The sequence below is a fragment of the Petaurus breviceps genome, unplaced genomic scaffold (genome assembly GCF_028583685.1).
Source record: "Petaurus breviceps papuanus isolate PSGF00001 unplaced genomic scaffold, PetGlider_PUasm1.0 37, whole genome shotgun sequence".
NCBI lineage: Eukaryota > Metazoa > Chordata > Mammalia > Diprotodontia > Petauridae > Petaurus > Petaurus breviceps.
Genome location: NW_027186296.1, coordinates 49,441,428 through 49,457,278, shown reverse-complemented (window position 1 = coordinate 49,457,278; position 15,851 = coordinate 49,441,428). Strand labels below are relative to the sequence as shown.

The 15,851-nt window shown below is 38.0% G+C and overlaps 1 protein-coding gene across 1 annotated transcript; it reads right to left on the bottom strand.

The window, feature by feature from the left end:
- Positions 1–2,426: 2,426 nt before the first annotated feature.
- SNRPA1 (small nuclear ribonucleoprotein polypeptide A') lies at positions 2,427–15,333 on the bottom strand. The gene is made up of 9 exons (XM_069098450.1): positions 15,160–15,333; positions 12,085–12,232; positions 10,290–10,368; positions 6,659–6,705; positions 6,038–6,140; positions 5,417–5,496; positions 4,955–5,030; positions 3,536–3,629; positions 2,427–2,749 (listed from the first exon to the last, which is right to left on the bottom strand). The coding sequence occupies exons 1-9, from the start codon at positions 15,239–15,241 to the stop codon at positions 2,691–2,693; spliced, it is 768 nt and encodes a 255-aa protein (XP_068954551.1). The 5' UTR covers positions 15,242–15,333; the 3' UTR covers positions 2,427–2,690.
- Between the last annotated feature and the right edge of the window lie 518 nt (positions 15,334–15,851).

Below are 15,851 nucleotides of genomic sequence, written 5' to 3'. Positions count from 1 at the left end.
GTGGAGAAATGGAAAAGGAGCCTGAGGGGGCGGAGGCGAGGGAAGAAGGAGGAGGAAGGGGTGGGGGATTAAGTGGGGAAAGAGTGCAGGGGAAAGGGAGGAAGAGGAGGAGGAGGGAAAGGGTGGAGTCAGGAAAAGGGAGAAAAGAGTTCAAGTTCTAGGTAATGAACTCGAGGCTTTTAATGCATACGCTAGAATCTGACTCACTTTCCAGTTCAACTCACGTATTTGATCAAATGTGTATTGAACTTCAAAGCTGTTTGATTTTAAAAGTCCTTCACAGTGTGGCTCCAGGCTCCAGCCTACCTTTTCCGGTGTGTCATTCTCCTCTACACTTTCCTAAATTCCAGCCAAACTGGCCTGCTTGCTGGTCATTTTATACCCTAAACGGACTGTCTCCCATTCCTAGAATGCACTCTAGATCTCTGGATTGTAGCTATGGTATAGTGGACAGAAGGCTGGACTTGCCGCAAGTCAGTTCAAATGTCACTGACTCCAAGAGCCACTACATTTTCTACTTGTATTATCCTCCCAGCTGAACTGGGAAGCTCAGGTTGTGAAAAACTTGCAGCTACATTTTCGGGTAACTTTTCAGGCGCTGAAGTCAGCTCCAACAGACTTTGGAATGCCCCTAAACGCCTCAGAAATTAACAAACCCATTAATCAGGGCTTAATTTATTGTTTTGTTGATCATATAGTATTGTGTTAGGAAAAATGTTAAAAACAAAGATTAAAATTAAAAATGTGTTGTGTTTACAACTAGTTGTACACTTTAAAGAGTGTAGTTTGATATATCTTCAGCTCCTTCTGCTAAGAACAAGGCTCCATCACAAGCCTCAGCTGCTTCCAGCAATTTGGACAGAGGAATCCTTCTCCACTCAGACCATTCTGGTTGGTTTTCTCCTTCATAAACTGGATCATTCTAAACTCGAATGGAGGAATGCAAGGATATGGGTTTATTTTGAAAGATTAAGAAGTCATCTAGATTAGATTCTCTTATTTGGGTGAGGTCCTGTCCAAGATGGATGAGCATGTTCCCCGACAACTAGGGCAATATCTTCTATCATCTATGTCCTTAAGAGACTAACCAGCTGACTGACCTAAAGGAACTGGTCCCTCAATGATGAAACAGAGAAAGTCTTAATCCTAATTTAATTAATCAATAATAGCAAAATATTAATTTCCTTCATTTGACTCCAACCCCAGGAGTTGGTAACTGTTATCTCCAGGTAAAGAATGAATGAGCAGCCTTTATTAAGAGGTTTCTTATGTATGACAAGCTTTGTGCTAACTGCTGGGGATGGAGTTAACATTCTAAAGGGGAAGACAAATATGAACAGTGGTGGCCAGGGAAGGGAGTTTTGATTTGAGAAATCACAAAGATGCTGAATGGTACAAATGTCCACTGACAAACCCAGGTCAAGGGCAGTGTTTATTACTGATTTGGAAGCAAGAAGTGAAAAGGAGACAGGAAACAATAATCAACCCAATACTGCCATCACCACAGGAAGGAAATGTCAATCTACTCTCCTTAGACCCCATTCACCATCTGTAATTTTTCAAACCAAGATATCTTTTCCTGACCACTATCTCATTCCAGGCATGTTCTCTGATGATTTGGTTTAGTGTGCAATGAGAACCCATGGTTTCAGGAAGTACAGAACCAATGACACTGCCATTAATTACCTCTAACATGGTTGATAATTACAGAGGGAAGAGACCTCCAAGGTCACGTAGTTCGACCTGAACAATATATCTACAAATAGCCTACACCTTCCACTTCCCAGCTATATCCTCACCATACTATTCTCTTTCCATCTCTACCAGAAACTTGTACTAGGCTTCTCAGTCCCGGACTGACAAGAGATTTTCTTATATTGTGGGGGTGGGGTGAGGTCCAGGCCTTCTTTTCACTTTCTAGTCTCTTTACCATGCCCTAACTCTGGTATTCTCAAACCCCAATGGCAAATTTAGCATGATTTTAGAATACAGTATGTGCTAAGTTAATGTTAACTAAATGATTCATTCAATCTAGTTTAATTCATGGGTTAGAAGGAAGGCAGGGGCCCTATCACCATCTTTTGTTTGTAATCAGAAATTATTTCTAAAATCATATTTTATTTCTTACCAGCAAAGGGAAATAAGGAGAGGATATTGTTTATATATTTAGGGTGTAATTAGTGGGCCTAATGCAGCTCTTTAGGTTGTTACCTCTGTTCTCTAAGCAAATTATTTAAAGAGAAAATTGAATAGTTAAAATTTACTGAGTTTCTGGACTTTTTCAAATTAAAAGAAATCTAATTTCAGCTTTATGCTTTAGGGACCTGCCCACTCCAGAAAATTAAAAACAACTTCATCTACAAATTTAAGGGCAGCAATACTTATTTTCATGAAATAATATTACTATAAAAATGAGACCTCAGAAGTGGCACAATAAAGGTCTTATTTATTCTTAGTATCATAGAAAAAGAGTTTATTCAACTTCAAAATGTACATTAAAAATTTACATTGGCATTTTCAAGCATTTCAGTAATGCTTCTGAACTCTACTTTGCTTCAAGGAACAAGTATATTATTAACCTATTCCATGACAACCTCCCCTTCCCCCCATCAAACCCCCAAACAGACAAAAAACCTCTTGGTATAAGAGGCACTAACATTCCACATATACTCAAAGACTGAACACAAAATTCAAGATCCATTAGCAACTGTGTCTTCTTCCATCTCTTCTTCACCATCATCTGTGGGCCCTAAAAGAAAAAAAGTCATTAGTGATTTTATGTAGTGCAGTATGAAAAATGACATATAACAGTCATTTGGTGGGGGCAGCAAATGTGAATTTTTGTTGTGTATTGAAACTAAACTTTTTAATAAAGTACTTACTAGTAACTAGTACACCATAAATTCAAGATAAGCCAATACACTGAGTCCAAATGAAAGACTAAGTCTGTCCAACAAGTGTTCAACAATTTGGGGGCATTTTTTTTTAAAACCAAGTAACTCTCTAGGTCTAGCTAAACTAGAGTTTGGCTGGGAAATTTTTGCTTTGATAGTCTAATGTTTGCGCTGCTACTATACTGGAATTAGGGCAACAGACCTTTTAGAATCCCAGTACCTGAAAGGAAAAGTTAAAGATAGCTGACCAAAGGACAACTCTAAAAAGGTAGCCAAGAGTGGAGAATGGTGCCTCTGAAATTCATCATCATCGTACTGTTCCTTTATGTGCCTTGTGATTAAGAATAATATTTCAAGAAAATCTAGTCATAAAACTTGCTTAATAATCATTAAATGACTTGACTGAATGACACTTTTGTATAATCTGTTACCCCTAGAATTCCTTCATACCAGTCCTTTCCTTTACTACTTTAGCAATAAAAATTACATGCTTTAAACAGATAATAACAAGTATCCTATTATTACAATTTTCTTTATCAACCGATCTTTACACATCTTAAAGCATCTTTACCATCAACATTTTGCTTTAACCAATCATATGAGTGCAAACTTTGTAGTATGAGAAAATGAACTTTAGAAACCTGATTTGCGTTCTCTGCCGGGTATCTGACCAGACTGTAATAATCCCTTCAGTCGCTCCACTTCAGCCAGAGTGGAAGCATTAGCAATAGCATTCTGGAAGGAAATGCAAAATAAAATGTATAATTTTTCTTTAAAATCTTGAAAATATTTACTTTTACAGAGAATCATAACAAATGTTCAATAGCATACTAAATGGTTAATATATTATAAAAGATTTTAAAAATTATAGCTATCCCTTCTACATTGTGACTTTCCCCATTGAGATTTCAATCTATCATGGGTCAGCATTAAGAAAATAAATGGGAATTTTTGGGGAGTTTTATGGAAGCAGATAACTCAGAAAAAGTTTAGAAACTCAGAAATGCACGTACAGTTATCATATAATATTAACATATTTTATCTTTTAATACCATAATTCTTCAGACTTCTCTGGTACAAAGGGAGGGACAAAAATGTTTACACTGATTTTCTAGATTGCCATGCCCTTAATACCCTCAAAGTGTAAGGGATAATTATAATTTACTATGTTGAAGTTAAAAATCAAAAGTTGGTTTTTTTTTTTTTTGCCTTTTGGAGGGCAATTGGGGTTAAGTAACTTGCCCAAGGTTACATGACTAGTGGGTTTTGTTTTTTTTTTGGTGTCTGAGGCCAGATCGGAACTCAGGTCTTCCTGACTCTGGGGCTGGAGCTTTACTCACTGCGCTACCTAGGCACCCCAAAATCAAAAGTTTTTAATAAAAGAGAGTACATTAAAGGTCCTTAAATGAGAAAAGTAAAGGTGATATTATGTACTAAAGTATTAGTTAATCAAAATATATTCATACTGTGGCCAGTTTATGAAGACACAGTAATAGACCATACAGCTAGATCTTCCTATCAGTTATACATATAGAACTGGCTATTGGACACATCCCTACAGGCCATATATTGACTCAGAAAACCACAAATTAACACTGTCTTATGTTCTACTGTATTTTTATTAAACATTCTTAATTATATTTTAATGTGGTCTGGGTTGCAATCTGGAGTATGTAGGCTGACCCCTCTAGGATACAGCAAAGATGTGAAATAAAAAAGGCTTTTTAGGCAAAAACAGCTGTTCCATTTTCTTAAGAGACAGATCAAAGCTGTTTACTGCAGAAAGTTCCTCCATAATAAAAGGTAGCCAATAGGCCAGGAAAATGGCAAATTCTAGCCTGTATAAATTCAAGAATAGGCTCTAACGTAAAAATATGGACTGTGGGAAAAAAAGTTAATTTCATGCTAATTTTTCCTTGTAAAAATAGAATCAAGAATAAAAACTATGGCAGATTCTACTATGTCCTTGCCTTGGAACATCCAAGAGTTTATAAAGTTTCATATCTAATGTGCTACAGTTCTATCTTGGAACTCTCAATAATATTCTCTCAATTTATTACCTTAATTGCTTCTACATCTCCTGGAGATGGCCCACCTTTCTTTTTATCAGTTGGTAAACCAGCACCTGGATTAAAACTTAAAAAGAAATGGAGGGAGGAGTTAAATCCAGACCAAAAGAAAATGCTCCTCTTTTACTTTCAAAGTTTTGAAAGTAATTCAACCAGTGTAGTATCTTATCTTTGTTAACAAACTGATACAAGAATTCTCTCCTTCAGAAACACCAGTACAGTTTACCTTCCTATGGAGAAAGCAGATGAAAGTAGAAGTCTGCTTTGCTAATTTGGAAAAAATTTGGCATGCTACAAGGAGTCAACTAGTCAAATCATGAATCAAGAACACCTATGGAACCTTATATCAATCACTGATAACTGTTACTTAATTTTAACTTGTAAGCTGTAAACTGTAAAACAGGTAGTATTTCTGAAGGTGAATCCCATTTAAGTTGTGTATCTGTGTCTTACGTTTTGGTTCTCCTGGCAATATCCTTTGCAAGCTGTGCACCCCGTTTGCCCTTGAACATTTTCTCTGCCTCCTGACGCTCCTACAGCGATACCACACATAGAGTTAATGTAAACAGGAACACCACATGCATTTTGATGTATTCCTCAGAAAATACTGAAGAAAATCTCCCTGAAAAAACTTTAGGGGAGTAAAGAGACTCAACGTAAAAAAGACCAAATTTTGAGAATCAAGTTTGAAATCAAAAGGAGACACTATGTTTTTGCTTTCACTGGTGCTGGTCCCTAAGGAAGGAGTAGCCCATCTCTCCCTTATTGGGAAGAAGTATTCCCTGATGAAATATTATCTCTTTTTTATGATGGTCATCATTTAGCAATGGTCATTCCTTCATATAAAGGATAACAGATGATTTATACCTGGATTTTATCAGATACACAGAAGTCTATAGTAAACTTTGTTACAAATGAAAATGAACACAATTTGCTTAGTTATAAGTTTATCTCCCATGGTTCTGATTGGAATAAAGTTAAGAGAAAATTAACTCAAATATTAAATGAAAGTACAGCATCCACTAAAACCAGAAAGGACTCTAATTTACATAATAAAAAAATACAAATACTTACTTTTAGTTTCACTTTCTGGAAATCCAATACTCTGACTTGTGGGACTTTATGGATTACATATAGTCGATAATGTTTCTTATTTGTTACAGGATTTCTCAAAATACTACAAGGAAAGGGAAATAGCATTTTCTCTCATCTTATTCAAAGCAATAGCATTCAAAGGAAGGCCATAAGAAAATCAAATAAATGAATTTTTAAAACTCACAATTTATAAATTTTAACTATTCTTTCTATATTTCAACGTAGTAGAATCCTATTACCTGATGATGGAGTAAAACCAACTCCATAAAGAAGGATAATACTAAAACCCCTGGGCAAATTTTAAATTTTGTATCAAAATTCTTTATTTCCCACTATGGAGACTTCTTTCAGAGGGGTTTGAAGGCATAGCTGAACTTGGTACATTCACAAGGCCTATAATTAATCACCAATGGCTGGGTGACCTGACTTAAGTCAATTCATTTAACCTCTTTTGGACTTGTATAAATCCTCAGTTTTGGTTTGGGAGGGAGTAAGCCAGAATTAGATGATCTTCAATTAGATGATTCTAGGTCCTGGTAGGTTTGTTATTTTTGTAGGGCTGTACTAATAATAACCACTATAAAAGAACTGATTCCGTACCTCAGATAAGTCAGTGATTTGAGAGTTGCCAAGGGATCCAGATCACCCTGAAAAATAATAAAAAAAAAAGGCACCTGATATATTATTGTAATGGCAAAGCAAAGAAGTAGTTAACACCTTGTTTCAGCTACTTAATTATTTAGCACCTTGTTTCAAGTTGAGCCTTGCCCTTGATTATATCAAGTCTTTTGTTAAGAAACAGAACTTGTGAAACCCTGTTGCTTATGCAACAGGAAGGGGCAGAACAGGGAGGAGTTTAATGACCATATATAAGGAGAAGCCCTGGCTGGGAGAGGGCAGAATTTTTAAGGGGAACTTTGTGGTGGCCAGGCATCCTGTCTTTTCTGTCTGTGTTAATTTTTGTTTGTGATACTTTGTACAGAAGCCTGGGACCTTATGGAAGCCCTGCAAGAGGATTTTCTTCATGTCTATTCACAGAAGTCCTGGAGGAGGGTTTCGGAGGTCCTGGGACTATACTGAGATTTGTGTTGAGTTCTCAGACCTTGTTTGTGAATTTGTGTTGAGTTCTCAAACCTTGCTGGTGGGTCTGTGCTGATTTCAGTCAGAGAGTGAACTGATGATAAATGTTGTTTTGGCTCTGTTAAGCTTTGTCTTCCTAGAAAAAGAAACTGAAGGACTTGAGGTGGACTGGACACTGTGAACTTCAATATGGAACAGGAATTGGATGAAGAACCAGCCAAGGAGTTGGACAATGAACCAAGAGTTGCCTGCCCTTTAATCCAGGTGACAGTTGGGTAGATTCAGGTAGGAGCTGGGACCATAGAAGAGGAACCATGCAATCTGTGAGCCAGCCTCAAGTCAAGATGAAAAGACCTCTCCTGGGGTGGCCAGGTAGCACAGCAAGTAAGAGCACTGGCCTCAGACAACCTGGGGATCAAATCTGGGCTCAGACACTTAGCACCCACCCAGAAATAACTGGCCGTGTAACCTTGAGCAAGTTACTTAACCCCAATTGCTTAAAAAAAAGAAAAGAACTCTCCTTGGGTATTTAATGAAAACTGAGAAGATCATGATTTACTGTAGCCTAGGGGTAAGGAGGACTTTGTACTCCATATCCTGTACCTCTTCAGGATGATTGAATTTAGAATGACTGGAAACTAATCTCCAATTAAGAAAAACTTTGAGAGATTAAGACAATGTGACCTAGGGTTGGAGAACTCTGACCTTTGTACTTTTTGGACCTTAAGGAGGCCTGCTCCCTAAGGATGACAGAGTTAAGGACTTATTGAATGATATCTTTTGTTTAAAACTATGTGGGGGTGGCTAGGTGGTGCAGTGAATAGAGCACTGGCCCTGGAGTCAGGAGGACCTGAGTTCAAATCCTGCTTCAGATGACCTTGGGCAAGTCACTTAACCCCAACTGCCCTTCCTCCCCCTCTAAAAAGCAAAAAAAAAACCCCAAAATATGTGGCCACTTTAGTGTTGTTGTTATGTGAATACACTGTGAATGCTATACTTCGATTTCTGTCAATGTTTTGTCTTAGTTTATTACTGAATAAACAGAGTTCACTATACTATGTAATTAGAACCTTGAAGCTGTTCACAGCAGCAGTCCTCTGGAAAGCTGCTCATGCTTGGTTTTACAATTATCTCAGTAACCTGAGCTATTGCTTCAGTGACAAATTTACATGAACCATTTTTCTACAGCTATCCTACTCTTTAAAAAAAAGCTACTAGACCTGTATTAGTATGGTAGCAATGGATAATCAGAAAAAAAAAAGTTGTGTAAGGGAAGTATTGGCTATAAAAATCATATATTTGCAATTTATAATTCAAAACTAAAAATGACTGTGACTTGGGGCACATCTAAGACCTACCTCTTCTTACCTCATTACCTTATTGGGTATTTACAGAGCCTTGCTAATGGCTCATTTTTTTTTTCCTTTTTGGAGGGCAGGGCAATTGGGGTTAAGTGACTTGCCCAAGGTCACAGGTCTAGTAAGTGTTAAGTGTCAGAGGCTAGATTTGAACTCAGGTCCTCCTGACTCCAGGGCCAGTGCTCTATTCACTGTGACACCTAGCTGACCCTAATGGCTCATTTTCAATAAAAGTAGTACTAGCTTCCATTCTATATAGGGCAGGCTGAAGTGGCATTAGTGCTGGCTAGAGAGTGATTTCCATCTCTGATAGATACTAAATGAGTGAAAGTGCAAATTACTTAATCTTGCTGAGCTCCAGGTTTCTCCTCTTTAAAATGGGGATAGAGTCCCTGGCGATATGTACCTCACAAGTTCAATTAAACAAACTTTCATAAAGTTTGCTACGTGCAAGGTAGTAGGAATGTGAAGACAAAACAAAGCAGTTCCTGTTCTCAAGGAGTTTACATTCTACATGAAGGATACAGTATGTACATGAGGGTCAATGTCAGGATCAAATGATTTTCAAGTTATATAAATGTATATATGTAAACAAATGTATATAAATATATGTAAATGTATATATGAAATAAAACAGCACATTATAATTTACATGACCTCATGTGATCCTTGCAATAGACTTGTGTAATAAATAGGTAATATATTGTTATGCCAAATTTAAAGTTAAGAAAACTGGAGCTCAAAGGTGGAATGATTTGCCAAAGGTCACATAACTAGTAAGTGGCTGAGTGGGAACTAAAAACCTGGGTCAGTGCTCCTTCTACTTTATTAAACCGTCCTCAACTTCAGAAGAAGACAAGCATCAAAACTAGGAAATGTAGCTAAACGCAAAGTTTTGGTTTTAACCATAAACTAGGTGCCCTCATGTACCTGCAAAAAGTAAAGGGTCATATAGCCTTATAACCACCATCATGGAAGAATCACTCCTTAAATGAAGTGACTCATATCCCTCACACGGGTTCCAAGCAGGGGTGCCAACTGGCTTAGCTGGTACTTCACCCGAGTAGCCTTTTTCTTATGATGGGGCATATTTCAGCCATTTTCTTGATCTCACTATAACAATGCTACTGAGCAATTTCATCTAAGTAAATTCCTAAAGCTTTACCATTACAACAAAAATTTACTTAAAGCAAAGACAATGAATGCATGAAAAGGTCGATAATGGGAAGACAAATGCTCTAAACCACTTATTACTTCTGCAAATATCATTAAAATATGCTCTAACAGTGCCCTATCAATGCTAACTCGAGACAAACTATATATAAAATCTAAAGAAATGACAAGCATTCTATAGTATAAACACTATTTCAAACACTTCAAAACTTGTCAAACATGGCAATTAAACTATGTTCAAAGGCGATACTTGTTTAGTGATATGAAGTGGAAAAAAGAATCTTACTTTTAAGTTTGGATCCTGCTCCACCTATCACTGGTTCTTTTAAAAAAGAGAATATGTCTTCTCCCCAGTTTTCCTGGTTATTCCCCAATTTACTACCAAATATTGGGTTTTTTTCTTACTTAGTGAATAGTCTATCTCCCCAAGTTGATTTGATGTTAGACATAATGTTTTGTATTCTCTATATGCAAATAAAGGCCAGGGGTGAAAGAAGAGCAAGTCTCCCTGGCCTCTATTTAAGAAAATATTTTAGAAACAGGAGTTTAAATTTTTATTTAAAAAACCCTGTTTTGGGATCTATATTTGAAATGATTATTCAAAATATTTTTCAACTTACCAATTCCACAATACTATTGTTGGTAAGAATAAGTTCTCTCAGGCTAGGCAGGGCCTGATCGAGTCCCTCACCTATTCGGCTAAAACAGAATAAAGATTATTAAATAATATCAATAACTGAATCAAATTTAAAAAGTTTTCTACTCAAAACCTAAAGAAACCTAAATATGAGCAAGATTTATTTTTCTTATGTAATCAATTTGTAAAACCACAGAAATTCATAATCGAATGTCACCTTGGAGATCATCTGGATAGACGAACTCATTGTACTCATTGTAATTTGTCCTTCGTTCTTGAAGAGGACTATATGAGGGAAGCAATGCCATGACATGCAAGTGAACTGGATTTAAGTGAGGGCTCAAGGTGCAAAGTCACCAGTCTCACTTTCTCCTCCAGTCATCTGGGTCCAGTGGTTAGACATAGATCAGGACAACTGGAGATGGCCCAGGATTGGGGGCCCTTGGTCTTTTTAAGCTAAGGTCAACAGGTCTTAGTCTGACTGAGGCAAAAGCCCACTCAATGATTAAGGCCTAATAGGAACTGAGGAACAGAATTGATTCTATATCTCTTTCCTACTCCCCCCCCAAAAAAAAATATCTGGGGGGAGGGAGTGGAAGACCCTCAGGGTTTCTGGCCAAAGCAGAAATAATTGCTACTTATATTCACTCTGAGCCAATTAGGGCCCAAACAATGACCAAGTAGGGCTTACCTAAGATTGGCCTGGGAAAGAGAGCAAAAGTGACTTGGGGTTTAAAAAAAGTTTCAGAGATTAAGATTTATATTCCCTAGAGCCAGAGCATTTAGCTAAGGGTATGACTGAAGTAGTTCTCTTCTTGAAGGAAGGACAAACAGCAACCAAAATGAGTAGAAAAGGAGCTGCCCAAAGCAGCTGGCCAGTTGGCAGCACAACTTTTTCTTTTCTCTTCCCTTCTTTCCCTTTCCTCTGACCACATAGGGTATCACATCCTAGACCAACTTATACTCTGAAGAGGAATCCCCTCAACAGAAACCAAGTAGCAGTCATCCAATCTCTGGTTGGAGGTCTTCAGCAATATGAAACCCACAAACCCTGGAGGCAGCCCTTTCTACTTCAGGAGAAAAAACAAACAGCTGTTTCTACTCAAATAGAGGCAATTCTACAAATCACAGACCTCACTCAGAGATGAAGTCCTACATATTAAACATTAACCAATCTCCAGGTTGAAGGAATAAATTTTACCCACTGTTAAGAGTAATGTAAACTTTTCTTTTAAAGGCAGACCACAATTTTTTCTTTTAAACCTTAGCTCCATAACCTTTGCATACATATCAAATTTCATTCAAATATTACCAATTAACATTTTCTGTTGGCTACCATGCTGTTTCAGACTGAACCATAAATGCAAGATAAAATCTGATACAAGAAGCAGACATAAAGTGTCAACCAGGTGAGGCAGAAAAAGTAAGTAAATTAGGATTTTACTTACTCTCATTTCATAATTATTCATAATAATAATTATTCAAAAACCTGCACATATACAGAAAATACCAAACTTACTTCAAAAGAGGTCAATAAAAAGCTATTAAACCAAACTTCTGTCAGTGGAAAATCTATTTGGATGACCCTTGGCAATGTGAATTTTACATAAACGAAAGATAAATTAGGATTAAAGCACTGTCATGAATTATTTGAATTTCTGTGAAAGAATAGAAATCTTCATCTTTAAAAAACTTCAGCATATCTGAAATTCTATACCTGCAGCTGTTTACCATGCTTTAAGGTAAACAGTTAATGAAGAGGAAAAACTAACACTTACCATATCCTATTGTTATTCACCAATAATGTTTTCAGTCTTTTCAACAAGGGAAAACCATCCAACTTTCTGATTTCATTATCAGAAAAATCAATAGCATCAAATTGATCTAAGGTAGCCCCCAAGTTTTCAATTACAGGAATCTTGTATCCTGGAAAATAGTAAAGATATTAGATTACATTGGGGTAGTCAATGTATACCATAGCTTAAATTAACAGCGTCGGTAAATTAAATCTGGTGTTGTTTACCCATTTTAGAAATCTATAGCATGAGAGCACCAGTAATTCTTCATTCAACAAATAGTTAAGTAACAAGTACCTACTAAGTTTTGAGGATGACACAAAAGAAACGTATAATTTCTACCCATATCAGAACTTATAACCTATTTTGAGAGATGACATATATAAGAAGCATTAAAATAACAACATAAGGCAATAATGCTAAATTACTGCTGTTACAAACAGGCTCCACCATTCTGGAAAACAATCTGGAATCATCCAAAAAAGTTATTGAATTGTACATACTCTTAGCAAGAGATTCTGAAGCTGGGACTAGATATCAAAGATACTCAAAAGACTCAAATGTTTAAAACTGTCTATAGCATAAATTGTGACAATAAAAAAATAAAATATGTGCCCCAACCACAGGGGAACAGATGAAAAATTTACAATACATGAATAAATAACATAGTGTGTTAATCTGTGCTGTAAGCAATGACAAATATGAAGATTTCATAGAAACAAATTATTTAATTTATAAAAGGTGATAGCGAAGAAAGTAGACACATATACATATATAGATGTCAAGGCAAACAAAGAAAAACATTAAAATGCAGCAAAACTTGGTCAAATACAATGACTAGAAGCCGCTACAATGCCAACTAAGTTAAAACATACAATTCTCTGTTCTGTTAACCAAATTTTGGGGACTATACTTTGTTGGAGGTAATTGTGTATTTGCTGGAAAGTGTACAAAAAAGTATCATTAAACTAAATATAAATATATGGCAATAAAGAGATGTTCAAAGACAAAAGATCTGGTCTGTCAGGGAAAGTTTTCTTAGAAAAGGTGAAACTTCAAGTGTACCTCGATCCACATTCAACTTAATAATATAAATTTTTTTTTTTTAAATTGCTGATGAGTTCAACATAAAATTTATGAAATTGAGGAACTGAGATTTCCAAAGGCTAGATAAGCAATGGGAAAAGGATAACCTCCCCATCCTAGTGTCAGTACCATGTTCCAAAGTGATGCCATCCTTCTGAGAAATCTCTTTCATACTGATTCATGCACTTTCACACCAAGATAGGATTTCATGCTTGTAATAAGAATGTAAATTTTAAAGATCTTCCCTGCCCCTAGGCTAATGTGCACCTGAAGCCTGGGGTGGGAGGCTTGTTTTTCAGTAGATACTTCTTGATTGGCCAGTGAGTCAATAAGGTTGTTACATTTTCTGAGCCAGGAGAAGGCTATATAAGCCCTGATGTGTAGCTTTGTTTTGGGACTCACTTTGAGAAGTGTTCTGTGATTTGATCTGAATTCTGGGAAGCCCTTGTTGAGAGTCCCCCGGCTTTGAAAAACCCAGAATGTGGAAACCCAGATGTTGACTGGGTATGGATGTAATGGTTGGGACAGTTTGGAAATCTGTCTACTTGATGTTTCTGTCTTGATAATTATGCCTGTATACTTTGAGGTTCAGGGTGCTGACCTTTTCTCCTGAACAAGGTAAACGATATATGTCTGACTGATTAAAGTAAGCTTGTTAACCCATTTTGAGTTGCTTTCCTTTAACAAAGCAGATCCAAGAACCTGTGGTAGCTGCAAACCCTGAGGACGCGCTTGGGGTGCTTGCTGCTACAATGCTAACCTTAAAATTCCTTCAGCTTTAAGTAATCTAATCCAATCCTTCCATTTTACAAATAAGGAAACTGAGGCCCAGAGAAATGAAGTGATGTGCTCAGGGTTATACAGGTAGCAAGCAACGAAACTGGGACTCAAATCTAGTTTTAAACACACACACACACCAATTTAAAGTTCTTTTCACACACACAATCTAATCCTTCACATCCGAAAGACCTCTTGCTTAGCCCTCAAAAGGCCCTTTATTGTGGTAGTTCCCCTTAATACACTGTACCAAGTTTAAGTTTAGATTAACTTAATTCAAGTAAGACAGAATGTGGTCTCTGTGAAATTAGCTCGTAAACATTAGAACTAACGTGAAGTCTATCCTTCCAATTTTTATATTTAAGCGGATAGATCACGAAGGATAATAAAAGGGAGAAAGGTCAGAATGAAAAACTTCTGAACATCACAGGTAAAACAGGGATGGGGAAGCTAAGGTTTGAAAACATCTGAGCATCACTAGCACAGGAGAAGTGTGAAGGCAGGGTTTTTTTTTTTTTTCCAAAAAACGAAACCGCTAAAATATCATTAAGGGGTCTGGGGTGGGGGAAAGTGTCACAAAATGAAATGAGAATCACTGGCCGGTAAAAGGAGACAGGGATCCATAGAATAACACCTAAGAAGAGATAATGGGGATGGGGGTTGGGGGACGGTAGTTAAGGGAAGTTCTAGCTACAAAAAACAAGTTAACACACACTGAGGGAGGAGGCGTTTCAGAGGTGCTGTCCACACTCTAAAAGAGTTACCCTCTTCGGCGTGCAGCAAGACCTCTACCGGCCCTGGAGTCAGGAGGACCTGAGTTCGAATCCAGTCTCAGACACTTAACACTTACTAGCCATGTAACCTCAGGCAAATCACTTAACCCCAATTCCCCTGCCCTCCCCCCCTCCAAAAAAAAAAAAAAAGCCCCAATCTCATCCATCCTGTTTGCGGGGGTGCCGGGAGCCTAGTAGGCAGACCTCGAGCACGTTCCTTGCGTCCTTGGGCGGGCCTCAGTTTTCTCCTCCGTGTTCGGAGCGCGGAGGCTGAACCGCACAGCTTCGGGAGCTGCTGCTCTTACAGCTTCAGAAAAGGCCGCCCGCGGGCCCACTAAGCGCGCGCAGGCCGCCACGCGCTCCAGGACCCAGCCCGAGGGCCGCGGCCCCTCCGTCTCTCCTTCACGCGCCGCAACCTTACCTCGCAGATCGAGCTCACGGTCCCGCACGGCGTTGGTGTACTGAGCCGCCTGCTCGATGAGCTCTGCCGTTAGCTTCACCATCTTGTCGCCACAAGGCACCACCGAGGCCGTTCCTTCCGGCCCCCAAAGAATACCCAGCAGCCCCCCCCACGCCGCCCCCGCGATAGGGCAGAGCCAATCGCAGGCCTCGGAAGCCCGCGGCGTGTTCAGGCCAAAGCCATCGATTGCCGACTTACGGAGACCGGAACTACCGCCGGTTTTCCGCCGAAACTTCGACCCAAGTCCCAATCGAGCTCTCGGCATTCATGATTTTAAAGCCTCTTGCTTTTCTCATTGGTTGAAGGCTCCTTGTTTGTGTTTTATGCACTTGCTAAGGGTCCTTTGCAAAATTCGGGCTAAATATAGGAATTGTAGGCTGAAGGAAGCATTCGTCTCTGTAGCATCCATTCAGTAGTTAGCTAGTAGCTAACATTTATAGAGAGCTATATATTTACAAAGCGCTTTCCACGTGTTTTACATCATTTGATGCTTCTAGTTATGGAAAGCATTTGGGCAAGAAAAGATTCTGCTCATTCATTTATTTATAGCAAGAAAAGATTCACGTGTACAAAAATATTCATAAAAACATTTGATTTTTTTTTTTAAACAATGCACCATCGACTGGGGAATGACCGAATGAATTGATATGTAA